The 16,318-nt window shown below is 39.7% G+C and overlaps 1 protein-coding gene across 1 annotated transcript in view; it reads left to right on the top strand.

The window, feature by feature from the left end:
• ASB7 (ankyrin repeat and SOCS box containing 7) overlaps window positions 1-16,318 on the top strand; it is a 53,755-nt gene that overhangs the window by 20,071 nt on the left and 17,366 nt on the right. The window contains exon 5 of the mRNA XM_037832906.1: window positions 15,444-16,049. Within this exon, the coding sequence (XP_037688834.1) occupies window positions 15,444-16,049 (606 nt within the window). The remainder of the gene's footprint in view (window positions 1-15,443; window positions 16,050-16,318) is intronic.

Genomic DNA, 16,318 nt, shown 5'->3' with positions numbered 1-16,318 from the left:
TAGGAACCAGTGGAAACTATGGTCATTCTGGCCTGGAGAATCCCTAGAAGCCTGAGCCATTGGCAGCCACAGCTGCATTGGAGGTGTTCTAGTTTGCTAATGCTGCTGGAATGCAAAACACCAGAGATGGACTGGCTTTTATAAAAGGGGGTTTATTTGGCTACACAGTTACAGTCTGAAGGCCATAAAGTGTCCAAGGTAACACATCAGCAATCAGATACCTTCACTTGAGGATGGCCAATGGTGTCCGGAAAACCTCTGTTAGCTGGGGAAGGCATGTGGCTGGTGTCTGCTCCAAAGTTCCAGTTTCAAAATGGCTTTCTCCCAGGGTGTTCCTCTCTAGGCTGCAGTTCCTCAAAAATGTCACTCTTAGTTGCACTTGGGGTATTTGTCCTCTCTCAGCTTCTTCAGAGCAAGAGTCTGCTTCCAACGGCCGTCTTTATACTCTCTCTCATCTACAGTTACTCTCTCAGCTTCCGTGCATTCTTCAAAGTGTCCCTCTTGACTGTAGCTCCTCTTCAGAACATCACTCACAGCTGCACTGAGTTCCCTCTGCCCATCAGCTCATTTATATGGCTACACTGATCAAGGCCCAACCTAAATGGGTGTGGCATGCCTCCATGGAAATCTCCAACAGTGTCATCACTCACAGCTGGGTGGGGTGCATCTCCAAAGAAACACTCAAAGAAATCTAATCAAAACTGATAACGTCTGCCCACACAAGATTACATCAAAGATAATGGCTTTTGGGGGACATAATACTTTCAGACTGGCACAGGAGGGAAGTTAACCAGAAGGGAATAGTCAAAGAGGGTATCCCGAATTCTGTCTTTTCCATCTGGCTGACCCTAAAACACCATAGAGCAGCCGCAAAGTGGCATAAAGCAGCTGTTACATATATCCTTAATGATGTAAAAGAAAATGTGTTCACAATGACTGAGAAGCTAGGAAATATCAGATATTGAAATGATAAAAAGGAGCAAGATGGAAATTCTAGGACAGAAAAGTAGGAGATCTGAAATTTAAAAAAAATAATAATTTGACACACTCAGAGGCAGAATGGAGATGACAGATGAAAGAGACAGTAAACTTCAGGATAATTTGATAGAAATTATCCAATCTAAAGAACAGTGGGGGTGGGGAGATTTTTATAATGACAGAGCCTCTAGGGTCTATTAGATAATATCAAATGGTCTAACGTATATAATTGGAGTTCCACGAGGAGAGGAGAGAGAGAAATAGGGCAGAAAAAAATATTTGGAGGAAATTTGATGGTGGCCTAAGTTTACACATTTAAGCTGCTCAATAAATCCCAAGCTGGATAAACATAAAGCCTGGGCACCTCTTAGTCAAACTGTTGAAAGCCAAAGACAGAGAACAGATCTTTAAAATAGAGAATAATGATTATATTCAAGGGAGACACCAATTCAGTTAACTGTCTTCTCATTAGAAACTATGGAATCCAGAAAAGAGTGGAACATCATCTTCAAAGTGGGGAAAGAAGGGGAAAAAAAGAAAAGGTTAACTTGGGATTCTATATTTAGTGGAAATGTGCTTCAAGAATGAAGGCAAAATAAGGCATTTTCAGATAAAAGGAAACCAAGAGTTTATCATAAGCAGACCTGAACTATAAGAAATGCCGAAGGAAGTTAGTTCTTCAGGCTGGTGGAAAATGATAACATATGGAAACTTGGACACTCAGAAAGGAATGAAGAGCGTTAGTAATGGTTACTTACATGTGTCAGCTTGGCCAGGTTATGGTGCCCAGTTGTTTGGTCAAGTAAGCACTGGCCTTATTGTTACTGTGAGGACATTTGATGGATTTAAATCGTCATTAAGTTGATTACATCTATGGCTGAGCAACTGAAACGATTGCTTTCAACAGTGAGAGAAGTCTCATCCAGTCAGTTGAACACCTTAAAAGGAGAAGTGATGATTTCAGCCACCAGAAGAGAAAATTTCCATCTCTACTTTAGCCACCCAGCTTCTTCTGGGGAATTCATCAAAAACCTTCCTCAGAGTTCCCGGCTTGCAGCCTGCCCTATGGAATTTGAACTTGCCCATCCCTACAGTTGTGTGAGACAATTATTATAAAAATCTTAAAATGTTTACTGATACCTCTTGTTGGTTCTGTTTTCCCTAGAGAACCCTGAGTAATACAGCTGTGGTACTGGGAATGGTTCTTTAGAAACAATCCTAAGGCTGAGATTTCTGAATTGCTTCTAGGGTTTTGAAATTGGTTCTCTAATTTGATTAGATTCAAAGAAATTCTATTTCCAACAGTTAAGACTGCACTTAACAGTATATGCAAAATATCGCCACTGGATACAACTACTCAGATGCTTATAAGAGGCAAGGGTTTCGGTGAGAGTGTTTTTGAAACCTTAACAGAGTTTTGTGTAGTATAATGATCTTGTTTGCTTGTTCCTAAATATGCTGGATACAGTTGTAAAAGAAAGGGATGAGCTCAAGACTTCCAATTTCCAACTTAAGCACCACATGAAGGATGTGAAAGTTTCTATGTGTGTCTTGAAAGAAAGTCTTATTTCTTGTAGCTGCAGACTTGAGTTTTCTGAAAACCAGACCCAGAATCTTATTTTGCCAGTGGCTGAATTACAATGTTAATTAAATTCCCAACCTGGCGAGGTGTCTGCTGTTAAAGTAAGGGCATTGATTGGAAAAGAATGGGATCCTGAAAATTGGAATAGGGACATTTAGTTTGATAATGATGGCGGTAGCCACTTTGAAACTCTAGATTTTGCTGAGTCTTTGCCAGACAAACCTGTACTGGTCTGCCCTAAGGAACCAGCCTTGACCTCCATTCTACCATGAGGAATCTGCTATCAAAAGATTAGCTCTGCTGTGCCTGTTAAACCTGTAATACCTCCCCTGAGCAATCAGTCCTCATTCCTCTGTCTGGAGAGAGAAATCCTATTTCACCAGACAAAACTGCACTGGAAGCCCTTAGGTAGTTGGCATGCAAGACACTTCTAAATCTTCTCTTCACCCAACCCCACCACCCCTCTTTTCTTCCAGGACTGAAGTCCCAACAGCCCCCAAAAGGTGAGGTACAAAGTGTGACCCATGAGGGAGTACACTGTACTCCAAAAGAACTGCATAATTTTTCCAGTTGATACAAACAGAAATCAAGGGGAGTATGTGTGGGAATGGATATTAAGGGTGTGAGATAATGGATAAAGGAAAATAAAGTCAGATCAAGCTGAGTTTATTGATATGGGCCCACTAAGCAGAGATTCTGGATATAATGTTGTAGCTTGAGGGGTTAGAAAGGGCTCTGACAGTTTGTTCCCATGGTTGACTAAAACATGGACCAAAAGGTGGCCTGTATTGTCTGAGGTTGAAAAGCCAGAACTGCCTGGTTTAATATAAATGAGGGGATCCAAAAGTTGAGAGAGATTGGAATGTTTGAGTAGGTTTTTCATATAAGACTTGCTCACCCAACCCAAGAATGTCTAGAGGATACACCTTTCACCAGGACTCTGAGGAATAAATAAATTCACCAGGACTCTGAGACAGATTCTATCAACCCTGAAGAGCTCTGTGGTCACTCTTCTCTGTAGGTCATATATTTCTGTGGGAACTGCTGTCACTGAACTTGGATCCTTAAACACAATAGGCATCAGATCTTGGGTTGGCAGAGGCCATGTGGCAGCGTTTAATCACCAGTACAAGGTGGGCATGGCTACCATAATGGACAGCAATCAAAATAGTCTAACTCGCAGAGATCTGTGGTGCTGGCTAAGTAGATCATGGGGTACCTCAAAGTAAAATAGATGGGCAGTCTACCAAATTCTTGCTTGATCTGTATAAGTGGAAGAGTTCTATGTCAAGTGAACAAAAGTGAAACTCTCAGACTTGAGACTGTTTACAGACCCAGAGCCCTTTTAAGGGAGGGCTGGGTCCCTTGGGGAAGGATCCTGCTATACAGCCAAAAATTTGTACTGGTACTCTTCCTCCCAGCCTTCCCCAAAGGGATCTAGGGCCTTTCACCAGGGTAACTGTGCATTGGGGAAAAAGGAAATGATTAGACATCTTGGAAATTATTAGGCACTGTCTCAGAAATGACATTTATTTCAGGGACCCAAAACATCACTCTGGTCCACCAGTCACAGTAGGGGCTTATGGAGGTCAGGTGATCGCTGTAGTTTTAGCTCAGGTCCGTCTCACAGTGGATTCCTGGACCCATTCTGTGGTTATTTCCCCAGTTCTGAAATGCATGCTTGGAATAGACATACTCAGCAACTGGCAGAATCCCCACATTGGTTCCCTGACTTATGGAGTGATGGTTTAATTGGTAGGAAAGGCCAAGTGGAAGCCACTAGAACTGCCCCTACCTCTAGAAAAATAGTAAATTAAAAGCAATACTTGGATTCCCGGAGGGGTTGCAGAGATTAGTGCCACCATCAGGAATTTGAAGGATAAAGGGTGGTGATTCACACCACATCCCCACTCAGCTCTCCTATTTGGCCAGATGGATCTTGGAGGATAACATTGGATTATTGTAAACTTAAGCAGGTGGTGACTCCAGTTGCAATTGCAGCTGCTGTTCCAGATGTGGTATTGTTGCTTGAGCAAATCAGTACATGCCCTGGTACCTGGTATGCAGCTATATATCTAGCAAATGCTTTTTACTCAATTGCTGTTAGTAAAGACCACCAGAAACAGTTTGCTTCCAGCTGGCAAAGCCAGCAATATACCTTCACTGTCCTAACTCAGGAGTATATCAACTCTGCAGCCCTATGTCATAATCTAAGCTTCAGAGACTTTGATCATCTCTCCCTTCCATAAGACATCACTGGCCCATTATACTGGTGATATCATGTTGACTGGATTTAGGGAGCAGGAAGTAGCAACTACTCTAGACTTACTGGTAAGTCATTTATGTGTCAGAGGGGATTTTGGTGCAAAGTATTGCCATCCTCTGCAGATATGTACTCTTCTTTGAAGAAACAGCTTTTGGCCTGATACTGGACCTTAGTTGAGACCAAACGCTTAACCATGGGCAGCCAGGTTACTATGAGACCTCAGTTGCCTCTCATGAACTAGGTGTTGTCTAGTCCACCAAGACATAAAGTTGCGTGTCCACAGCATCACTCCATAATCAAATGGAAGTGGTACATATGAGGCAGGGCTCCAGCAGGTCCTGAAGGCACAAGTAAGTTATATGAGAAAGTGACCTAATTGTCCAAGGCTTCCACTCCTGCCACATTACCTTCTCTTTCCCAGCCCATAGCTATGGCCTCATGGAGTGTTCCTTAGAATCAGTTGACTGAGGAAGAGAAAACTTGGGCCTGGATTGCATATGGTTCTGCACGATGTGCAGGTACCATCTGAAAGTGGACAGATGGAGCACTGTAGCCCCTTTCTGAGAAATCCCTGAAGAATGGTGGTGAAGGGAAATCCTTGCAGTGGGCAGAACTTTGAGCAGTGTACCTTGTTGTTTATTTTGCTTGGAAGGAGAAACAGCTGGAGATTCGTTTGTATATTGATTCATGGGCTGTCGCCATTAGTTTGGCTGGATGGTCAGGGACTTGGAAGGAACATGATTGGAAAATTGGTGACAAAGAGGTCTGGGAAAGAGGTATGTGGTTAGACCTCTCTGGGCAAAAACATAAAGATAATTGTGTCCCACATGAATGTTCACTAGAGGGTGACTTCAACAGAGGGAGATTTTAATAAGTGGATCAGATGACCTGTTCTGTGGATATTAGTTGGGTTCTTTCCCCAGCCACTCCTGTCATTGCCCAGTGGGCTCACAAAGTGGCCATACTTGTAGGGATGGAGGTTATTCTTGGGCTCAGCAACACAGACTTCCACTCACCAAGCCCGACCTGGCCACAGCCACTGCTCAGTGCCCAACCTACCAGCCGCAGAGACCAACACTTAGTCCCTGATATTTTCCGAGGTGATCAACCTCCTACCTGGTGGTAGCTTGATTACATTGGACCACTTCCATCACGGAATGTGCAGCATTTTGTTTAGACATATGCTTCAGATACGGGTTTGTCTTCCCCGCACACAATGTTTCTGCCCAAACTGTCATCTATGGACTTACCAAATGCCTTATCCACCATCATGGTATTCCACATAGCATTGCTTCTTATCAAGGAACCTTCACAGCAAACGGAGAGCAAGAATGAGTGCATGCTCATGGAATTCACTGATCTTACCATGTTCTCCATCATCCTGAAGCAGCTGGATTGATAGAACAGTTAACTGGCCTTTTGAAGACTTAATTACAGTGCCAACTAGGTGACAGTACTTTGCAGGGCTGTGGCAGTGTTTTCCAGGAGACAGTGTATGCCCTGAATCAGCACCCACTCTGGTGCTGTTTCTCCATAGCCAGGATTCACAGGTCTAGGAATCAAGGGGTGGAAATGGGAGTGGCACCACTCACTACTGCTCCTACTGATCCACTAGAAAAATTTTTGCTTTCTGTCTCTGCAACTTTAAGCTCTGCCAGTATGTAGATCTTAGTTACAAAAGGAGGAATGCTTCTACCAGGAGACTGATTCCTTTGAACTGGAAGTTAAAACTTCCTCATGGCCACTTTGGACTCCTCATGCCTCTGAATCATCAAAGAAGGGAATTACTGTACTGGCTGGGGTGATTCATTCTGACAATTAAGGGGGAAAAGGACTGCTACTACACAGTAGAGGTAAAGAAGAGTTTGCTTGGAATACAGGAGATCCCGTTGGGCATCCTTAGTACTACCGTTCTCTGTGATTAAAGTCGATGGAAAACTGCAACAACCCAATCCAGGCAGGACTGATGGCCCAGAAACTTCAGGAATGAAGGTTTGGGTCACCTCATCAGGTGAAGAACCATGGTTAGCTGAGGTACTTGCTGAGAGTAAAGGGAATATGGAATGGGTAGTGGAAGAAGGTAGTTATAAATAACAGCTACAACTGTGATCAGTTACAGAAACGAGGACTGTATTGGTTATGAATATCTCTTGTTTTGTTACGAGTATGCATATATATATATATACACACACACATATATATATGTATGTATGTATAAAGCAAAAATCTTTGTTTTCCTTCCCATCTTATCCCCTTATCATATGACATAATTTGTACTAAATATAGTATTTAAGTATAGGACATCAAGTTTAAGAGTGACTGTTACCCAAGAACTCGCACTCTCTTCTGAGGAAAAGTTAGTGCATTTCTGACTGTACACAATACAACTGAGTGTTACTACCCAAAAATATGAATATGTTTGTTTTTGTTTAGAGATGAAGTATGCTTTAGGAGATATTCATAGGTGCCAAGTTGACAAAAGGTGGACTGTGATAATTAAGTTCATGTGTCAACTTGCCCAGGTTATTGTGTCCAGTTTGGTCAAGCAAGCACTGACCTGGTTGTTACTGTGGGGTTATTTCATGGATTTAAATCATCAGTAAGTTGATTATATCCACAATCAACTGAGGAGAGATTGCCTTCAACAAGGGAAGACATCTCATCCAATCAGTTGAAGGCTTTAAAAGGAGAAGTGATGGCTTCAGCAGTTAGAAGAGAGACTTTCCATCTCTGCTTCAGTCACCTAGCTTCTCCTTGGGAATTTATCTAAAACCTTCATTGGAGTTCCCAGCTTGTGGCCTGCCTTATGGAATTGGGACTTGCCCCTCCTCACAGTCATATGAGACAATTCTTATAAAAATCTCATAATATTTACTTTGCATAATATATATATGTATATGTGTTATATACATATATCTGCTGTCAGTTCTGTTTCCCTACAGAACCCTGGCTAACATTATTAGAAATGGTAAATATCTGGGTATACAAAAGACACAGTATTTTCTTTAAGGGTGTTAGCCTTACTGGCTCAAGATGCTTTAAGCACAACCTATAAACCAAACATGTGTCATGTTGACCACAAGGAACCTGTAAGAAGCCAGGCTTTAATAATAACAACAGCTGAGCAGAGACAAAAATGACTGGACACTGCAGGGGAGACATATGCTATAGAATTAGTCTAGGCAATTTACAAAACCAACAGATAGTTTTAGCAGCTACCCAAAGGGTTGGGAGGAGGGATAGGGATCAAAATTCAGAGTTTCCACAATATACTATGTAAAATCTCCAGTTTTTGATAAAAAATTATAAAGCAAGCAAAGAAAAAGTGTAGTTTACATATAGGGAAAAAAATTTTCAATAGAAACTTTTTGAGGAGACCCAGATGTTGGACTTAATAAAGAGTTTAGAACAGTTATTATAAATATGTTTAAATAATTACAGAAGCAATGTTCAAAAAAATCAAAAGAAAGCATGACAGTAGAATCACCAAAGAGAGAATGTCAGTAAAGGAATAGAAATTTTAAAAATAAAAAGAAAGAAACAACAAATTGAAATTCTGGACTTGAAAATTACAGTATCTGAAATGCAGAATTTATCAGAGGGGTTCAGTAGCAGATTTTAGCTGGTAGAAGGATGAATCAGAAAATTTTAAAATAGATCAACAGAGATTATCCAGTCTGTGGAACAGAAAGAAAAAAGGATAAAGAAAAACGAAGAATATCGGAAACCTGTGGGACACCATCAATCAACAATACATGCATAATGGAAATCCTGAAAAGAGAGGAGACAAAGGGGCAGAAAAAAATATTTGGAGAAATAATGACTGAAAACTAAATATAGTTGATGATCACAATGAACTCCACCTGCATAAATTCACTTACGCACATCATAGACAGAGTGAGTCATGATGTACAAGGGATCCTCAGTAAGATTAACAGTGGATTTCTCAGAAACAACAGAGGTCAGAAGGTAGTGGGTTGGCATATTCCAGTTGCTAAAGGGAAGGAAAAACAAACAAACAAAAAAACAAACTGGTCAACTAAGAATTCTAAACCTAGCAAAACTGTCATTCAAAGTGAAGGTCCATATAATCGATAAATCTCTTGCTAGACTGATGAAGAAAACCAGAGAAAAGACACAATTATCAACATCAAGAATGAAAAAAGAAACAGGATGTCCCTATATTTCCTTCAGATATTAAAATAATAATAAGGGATATATGAACATCTTTATGTCATTTAAATGAAATGGACAGATTTTTTGAAAGACACAAATTGCCAAGACTAATTGTCTTACTTTGCCAGGCTGCTGTGATAAATACCACACAATGGGTTGTTTAAACAATGGGAATTTATTGGCTCGATTTTTGAGGCTAAGAGACGTCCAAAATCAAGGCCAGAGCAAGGCAATGCTTTCTGCTTAAAGTCTGTAACGTTCTGGTGCTGGCATTTCGTGGGGTTCCTTGTCTTGCATCTGTGCTTCCCGTCATTACATGGCGGTGTCCTTTCCTTTCACTTTCAGGTTCTGTTGTCTTCTGGTTCTGGCTCCCTGTCATGGATTTCTCTCACTGTGTCTGAATTTCTTCTGCTTACACAGGACTCCAATAGTCCACCTCAGGGCCTATCCTCATTTGGGCCACATGTTAACTAAAATAACATCTTCAAGAGATCCTATTTTCAGTGGGTTCATACCCACAGGAATGCAGATTAAGAACATGTCTAAATCCAGCTACACAGTTCAATCTACCATACTGAGAAGGAAAACAGAAAAATTTAATAGCCCTGTGTGCCAGTTTGATACTGTTATGAACCCCAGAAGAGACATGATCTTTAAATCCAATCTTGATGGGTGGAACCTTTTGATAAGATTCACCCTGCTGTGGGTGAGACCTTTGATTGAATTATTTCCATGGACATGTGACCCCACCCATTCTGGGTGAGTCTTATTTAGATCACTAGAGTCCTTTAAGAGAGCTCACAGAAACAAGCAGCTCAGAGAAACTAAGAGAGAGATTTTAGAGTGAAGGGAAGATATGTAATCCAGAGTTTGCCCCCAGGAGAAGCTTAGAGCTGACACACACCCAGATGCTTGGAGACGCTGGAAGATGCAGACTGAAGAACATTTGGAGATTCTAAGCTAAGAGATGAAGCCCAGAGTTTGCCTCAGAGAGGCTAAGAGAGGACTCCCAGATAAGTATCTGAGTAAAGAGAAACACCCTAGGAGAACCAAGCAGAAAACTGAGAGAAGGTAACAGAGACAGAAGCCCAGAGATGTTTTGGAGAAAGCCGTTTTGAAATGCAACCTGAGAGCAAAGGACTGGAAGATGCCTGCCATGTGCCTTCCCAGCTGACAGAGGTATTCCAGACATCATCGGCCTTTCTTCAGTGAAGGTGTGCTCTTGTTGATGCTTTAGTTTGGACACTTTTTGGCCTTAGAACTAGAAATTTGTAACCTAATAAAAGTCAATCCATTTCTGGTATTTTGCATAATGGCATATTTAGCAAACTGGAACACTCTATATCTATTTAAGAGATTTAATTCATAATTGAAAGTGTCCACTATAAGAAAACTTTAGTTCAGATGGTTCCATCGGTGAGTTATTTCAAATATTAAAAGCATAAATAATAATAATCGTACACAAACTCTTTGAAAAATACAGGCAGAAACACTTTTGTGTTAGTATTGCCCTGATAGAAAAACCAAACTAAGACATAACAAGAAAAGAAAACCACAGACCAATATCCTTCATAATAGTAGGTATAAAAATATTTAAAATATTAGCAAATCCAATCCTCAATATATAAAACATGTATTACATCAAAATCAAATGTGTTTATTCCAGAAACTTGTTTAATATCCAAAAAATAAAGGATTAATATTAAATAATTATTTCAATAGATGCAGAAGATGCATATGACAAAGTTAAACACCATTTATTATAAAGATTCTCAGCAAACCAGAAGTAAAATGTAACTTTCAAAACCTAAGAGAGGGCATCTATGAAAAACTACAGCATACATTATACTCAGTGGTGAATGATTGAATGTCTTTTCCCTAAGAACAGGAACAAGACCAGGATATATGCTTTTACCACTTTTATTTAATATTCTACTGTAAGTACTAGCCAGTGGAGTCAGGAAGGACAATAAATAAAAGGCATATGGATTGAAAAGAAGAATTAAAACAGTCTTTATTAATTGTGTACGTAGAAAATAAGAAATCTACAAAAATGTGTGCTATAAAAGTCCAAGCTACATGGGTCCATATACAAAAATCAGTTTAATTTCTCTATACCAGCAATGAATAATTGGAAATTTTTTTAGAAAAATGAATTATTATAATAGCAACAGAAATTAAAATCTTCAGAATAAACTTAACGAAACGTGTGCATGACCTGAACCCTGAAACTTACTGTTCTAGTTTGCTAATGCTGCCGGAATGCAAAACACCAGAAATGGATTGGCTTTTATAAGGAGGGTTTATTTGCTTACACGGTTACAGTCTTAAGGCCATAAAGTGTCCAAGGTATCGCATCAACAACAGGGTACCTTCACTGAAGGTTGGCTGATGGCGTCTTGAAAACCTCTGTTAGCTGGGAAGGCACGTGGCTGGCATCTGCTCCAAAGTTCCAGTTTCAAAATGGCCCTCTCCCAGGACGTTCCTCTCTAGGCTGCAGTTCCTCAAAAATGTCACTCTTAGTTGCCCTTGGGGTGTTTGTCCTCTCTTAGCTTCTCCGGAGCAAGAGTCTGCCCTCCACAGCCATCTTCGAACTGTCTCTCATCTGCAGCTACTCACTCAGCTTCCGTGTATTCCCCAAAGTGTCCCTCTTGGCTGTAGCTCCTCTTCAAAATGTCACTCCCAGCTGCACTGAGTTTCTTCTGTTTGTCAACTCATCCATATGGCTCCAGTGATTCAATTCAGACCCACCCTGAATGGGTGGGGTAACACCTCCATGGAAATTATCCAGTCAGAGTCATCACCCACAGTTGGGTGGAGTGCATCTCCACGGAAACACTCAAAGAGTTTGTGTACGATTATTGTTATTTATGCCCACACAAGATTACACCAAAGATAATGGCGTCCCGGGGGACACAATACATTCAAACCAGCACACTTACAAAATATTGCTGAGGGAAATTTAAGAAGACCTAAATAAATGAAGAGATGTTCCATGTTGGAACAGTCAGCCACTGGGGAAGTGTTAAGTCTTTTCACCAAATGTTCTGGGACAATTAGATATCTACATGGAAAATAATGAACCCTGAGCTTGCTTCACATTGTACACAAAAAATTAACAATGGACCATTAATCTTAATAAATGAGTAAAACATCTAAAAGAAAACATAGAAAATGTTTGTGTCATTGTTTTTGAGCAAAGATTTCTTAAACAGAACACAAAAAGAGAAAACCATAAAAGAACAAAATGCTAATGGAGTTCATCAAAATTTAGAACTTGCTCACCAAGAGACACAGTTTAGAAAACAAAAAAAGGCAAGTCAGAGACTAGGAGAAAGTATCTGCAAAACACATCTGACAAAGGGCTTATATCCACAATGTTCAAAAAATTCTTATAACTCAATAATTAGGAGACAAACAACCCAAGAAAAACAGGTAAGGTTTGAACAGACACTTCACACCTCATACAAATAAGCCTAACATTTCTCTCTTCTGAGAAAGTTAAAGCCACAATCAGCTACTACTTCACAGTTACTAGAATTAGTAAAATTAGAACTACTGATGATGCCAGATATTGATGAAGATGTGGAATAGCTGGAAGTCTTCATATATTGCTGGTGGAAATGTAAAACAGCATAGCTACTTAGGAAAACATTTTGGCAGTTTCTTCTAAATAGCTGGGTCTTAACATATAACCCAGCAGTTTTCTCCCAGGTATATACCCAAGTGAAATGAAAACATGTCCACACACAGACTTCTACACCAATGTTCATAGTAGCATTATTCATCATAGCCTCAAACTGGCAATTAGCTCAAAATGTCCATCAGTTGATGAGTGGGTAAAACATGTATCTGTATTAAGAAGCACTATTCAATAAACAGGAATGTACTATTGATGCACCCAACAATATGGATGAATTTCAAAACCACAGAAGTCTATATATCAGAGGGTTCCAGTTATGTAAAATGCTAGGCAAGGCAAAACGTCAGTGACAGAAAGTGGATCAGTGGTTATCTGGGACCTATAATCAGGGCAGAGTATTCACTGTAAAGAGCCACAAAGGGACTTCTTGAGGTGATGGAAGTGTTCTATATCATGGTAGTTGTGGTAGTTATACCTTGTACCCGGGGTGGGGGTGGGTGAGAAATGCTTGCTAAGGGGACAAAGGAATGGGGTTGGTGGAGCTTTCAGAAGAAAACATTTGAGCAAACATGGATAAAATGAGTTGAGTTCAGTCAATGAATTCTTCATATGTGTGTCTTGCACATTTCTCACTGAATTTATAACTAGGTGTGTTGTAGTTTCTTTTATTAAAAATTGGATTTTTTCTTATCTTACTGCATTATCTTAAGAATAATTCTTAAATTAATTTTTGTCAGAATCTTGATTTGCCTTTATCTCCCATTTTGTTGTCAATTTCTTGAGGACAGTAGCTATATATATTTTATGCCCTGTAACCCTGCAACTCTTCATTGTATGCGATGTCCCCAGCGTTTGCTCAGTTAATGCATTTTTAAATGTTTTTTACTGAGACTAAAGAGGCCATTGCTGTGTTTGACAAGCTGTGTTTTACCTAAGTCAGTGTAGCACCAAAATGTAGGTAGAACTGAAGTAAGACCTAAAGTGGGAAACCAAAGATGGAAGTGCAATTTCATATAACATGATTTTCATTTCACTGCCAAGTAGAGATGAGTATAAGATGCAAATAGGGATGTTGGCTGACACCTTTAATAGCACCCCGGTGGATCAAAGAACTGGGGGGAGTGGAAAGAAGGTTTTCTTGAATTTCACTAACAGATTTAGAGGCAATGTGTGGAAACAATGAATTGGTCAGATATTAGAAGTGGTCTTCTTGGCAGGATTCACTGTTTCATTTGAATAGGAGGGAATCTTTTAGATTTTGTGCCTGCCTTTATTACTCGGCTTTAGATGAGGGAGAGATCTGAAACAGATCTGACTGACTTGAGGTCTGAGCATCACCTATCAGGAACCACTTGTAGCTCATGGTCATGACTTACCAGTAGATGGCAGCAAAATACTTCATTAAATTGGCTTGCCTTAATTATTTTTTTTAAGTCACATAGTAAATACTGTATATTTTTCTTTAGTTATGACTAAGACAGATATGACATCCTCATTTTCTTTAAATGGATAAAATCATATAACCATGTATACTGTCAATTTGTATTAAATGTTTTTAGAAATTCATTGATGTAGCTTACCTGAAATGTTACTTTTTATACTTTTTGTTGGCAACTACTTCTTAACTGAAATTTTTATTTACCATATCATTAATATTTTACATATAAATTTCTGCCTCATAGATTTTTCTAAGAGAACCTGGCCATCACAATATGTTCTAGAATTAAATAACATTTTACTGGAAAATACATATTTAATTATATAACTTTGAAGACTGTTTTTTGATTCATGATTTTTCTTTTTTCATGAACAAAACGCAAGGGTATCTTTTATAGGAAGAAAATGTTTGAATCCTACGTAGTTAGATTTGATTAGTTTATCTCTACATCAGATTGCTGTCTTCCAGAAAGTGACCTAGGTAACATGGAGATGCAGTTCTTGCCACCTAGTCCATCTGTGTCCAGGGAATGCAAGTGGAATTAGACAAGAATTGATGGACAACTTATGAAAAGATCAGGGGACAGGTGACAAAAATCTGTCACTTGAGGGGTCATAGCAGATAGATTATTGTAGTTTCTTTTTCCTTGTTTTTTTTTTTTTTTTCCCCAGAAATCAAGTCAATTTAGTAGAGGCTTTTTGAACTATTTTAGAATATAATATTTATGCAGTGCTGAGATTTCTTCGAACTTTTCACATGATACGCTGCTTAATTCCTATAATTTCCATTGTTCTTGTAAAACTAATAATTCAGAATAGATTTTTACCTTATGAAAACATGCTTCAGCAGGATCCCAACATATATTTTATATGCTTTGCAGTTTTTACAGGCCACAGGAAAACTTTTTTTCCCTAATACACCCTGAAAGGACACGGTCTGCCAGACCACAGTACATCTGTAGTTTAGAACAGCTGATATTGCTCCACATGCATCTCTTTAAGACCAAGAACCAGCACAAGAGAAAATAAGTTTAAAATATGAGGAATATGAAACAATACATAGATAAGGAGGTCGACTAGCCCAAAGCAGTTGATTAACTTAGCAAGAGAAGATGTGGCCATCAGAAGTTTGTTTTATATATACATTCTCATTCTGTTAACTCAGGCTTGATAACCTTCTAAAGCAGAATATCTCCCACTGGAACTGGACTTCAAATCAGCTGAAGAAAGAAGTACTTGCTGTTCCTTATTTGATTATTTCAAGTTTCATATGAGAATTGACTCAAATGTGCGGTGCCATGGTGAATGTTGTTGTGTTGTCTTGGAGTCCGCTAATGTTCTCATTTTCGTTTTAACTCTAGCTGATCCCACGGTTAAGGACTTAATCGGAGGCTTCACTGCTCTTCATTATGCAGCCATGCACGGCCGGGCCCGGATTGCACGTTTGATGTTGGAGTCCGACTACCGGAGTGACATCATCAATGCAAAAAGCAACGACGGCTGGACTCCCCTCCATGTGGCGGCCCACTACGGTAGGGACTCATTTGTCCGACTCCTGCTCGAGTTCAAGGCTGAGGTCGACCCGCTCAGTGATAAAGGTACCACGCCACTGCAGCTAGCCATTATCCGAGAGCGCTCAAGCTGTGTGAAGATCCTTCTGGACCACAACGCCAACATCGACATTCAGAACGGTTTCCTGTTGCGATATGCTGTGATCAAAAGCAATCACTCTTACTGCCGAATGTTCCTTCAGAGAGGAGCAGACACAAACTTGGGTCGCTTAGAAGACGGACAGACTCCTTTACACTTGTCTGCCCTTAGGGATGATGTGCTTTGCGCACGGATGTTATATAATTATGGAGCGGACATGAACACGAGGAACTATGAAGGACAGACCCCACTGGCTGTTTCAATAAGTATTTCTGGAAGTAGTCGACCATGTTTGGATTTCTTACAAGAAGTAACAAGTATGTAATATAATTATTACTATTATTGCATCTTTTTTTTTTTTAATCTGCATCTTCTTTTTATTACTTAAAATGACTAGACATTAATCTCTCGTATAAGCCCTGCTTGGTAAGTAATCCCTTATTCATCCAAAATAAAAATAAAGTTCTACATCACAGGATTACATAAAAAATGCATAATGTCACTAAAAATGGTAGCAGCCGCCAATAAATGTGAGAGAAGAAATAGAGAAAAGGACAGAGAGAGGGGAATTTAAAAATGAATAAAG

The sequence above is a fragment of the Choloepus didactylus genome, chromosome 4 (assembly GCF_015220235.1).
Source record: "Choloepus didactylus isolate mChoDid1 chromosome 4, mChoDid1.pri, whole genome shotgun sequence".
Classification (NCBI taxonomy): domain Eukaryota; kingdom Metazoa; phylum Chordata; class Mammalia; order Pilosa; family Megalonychidae; genus Choloepus; species Choloepus didactylus.
Note: the sequence above shows the minus strand (reverse complement) of the source record. Positions and strands in the feature narration are given on the sequence as shown.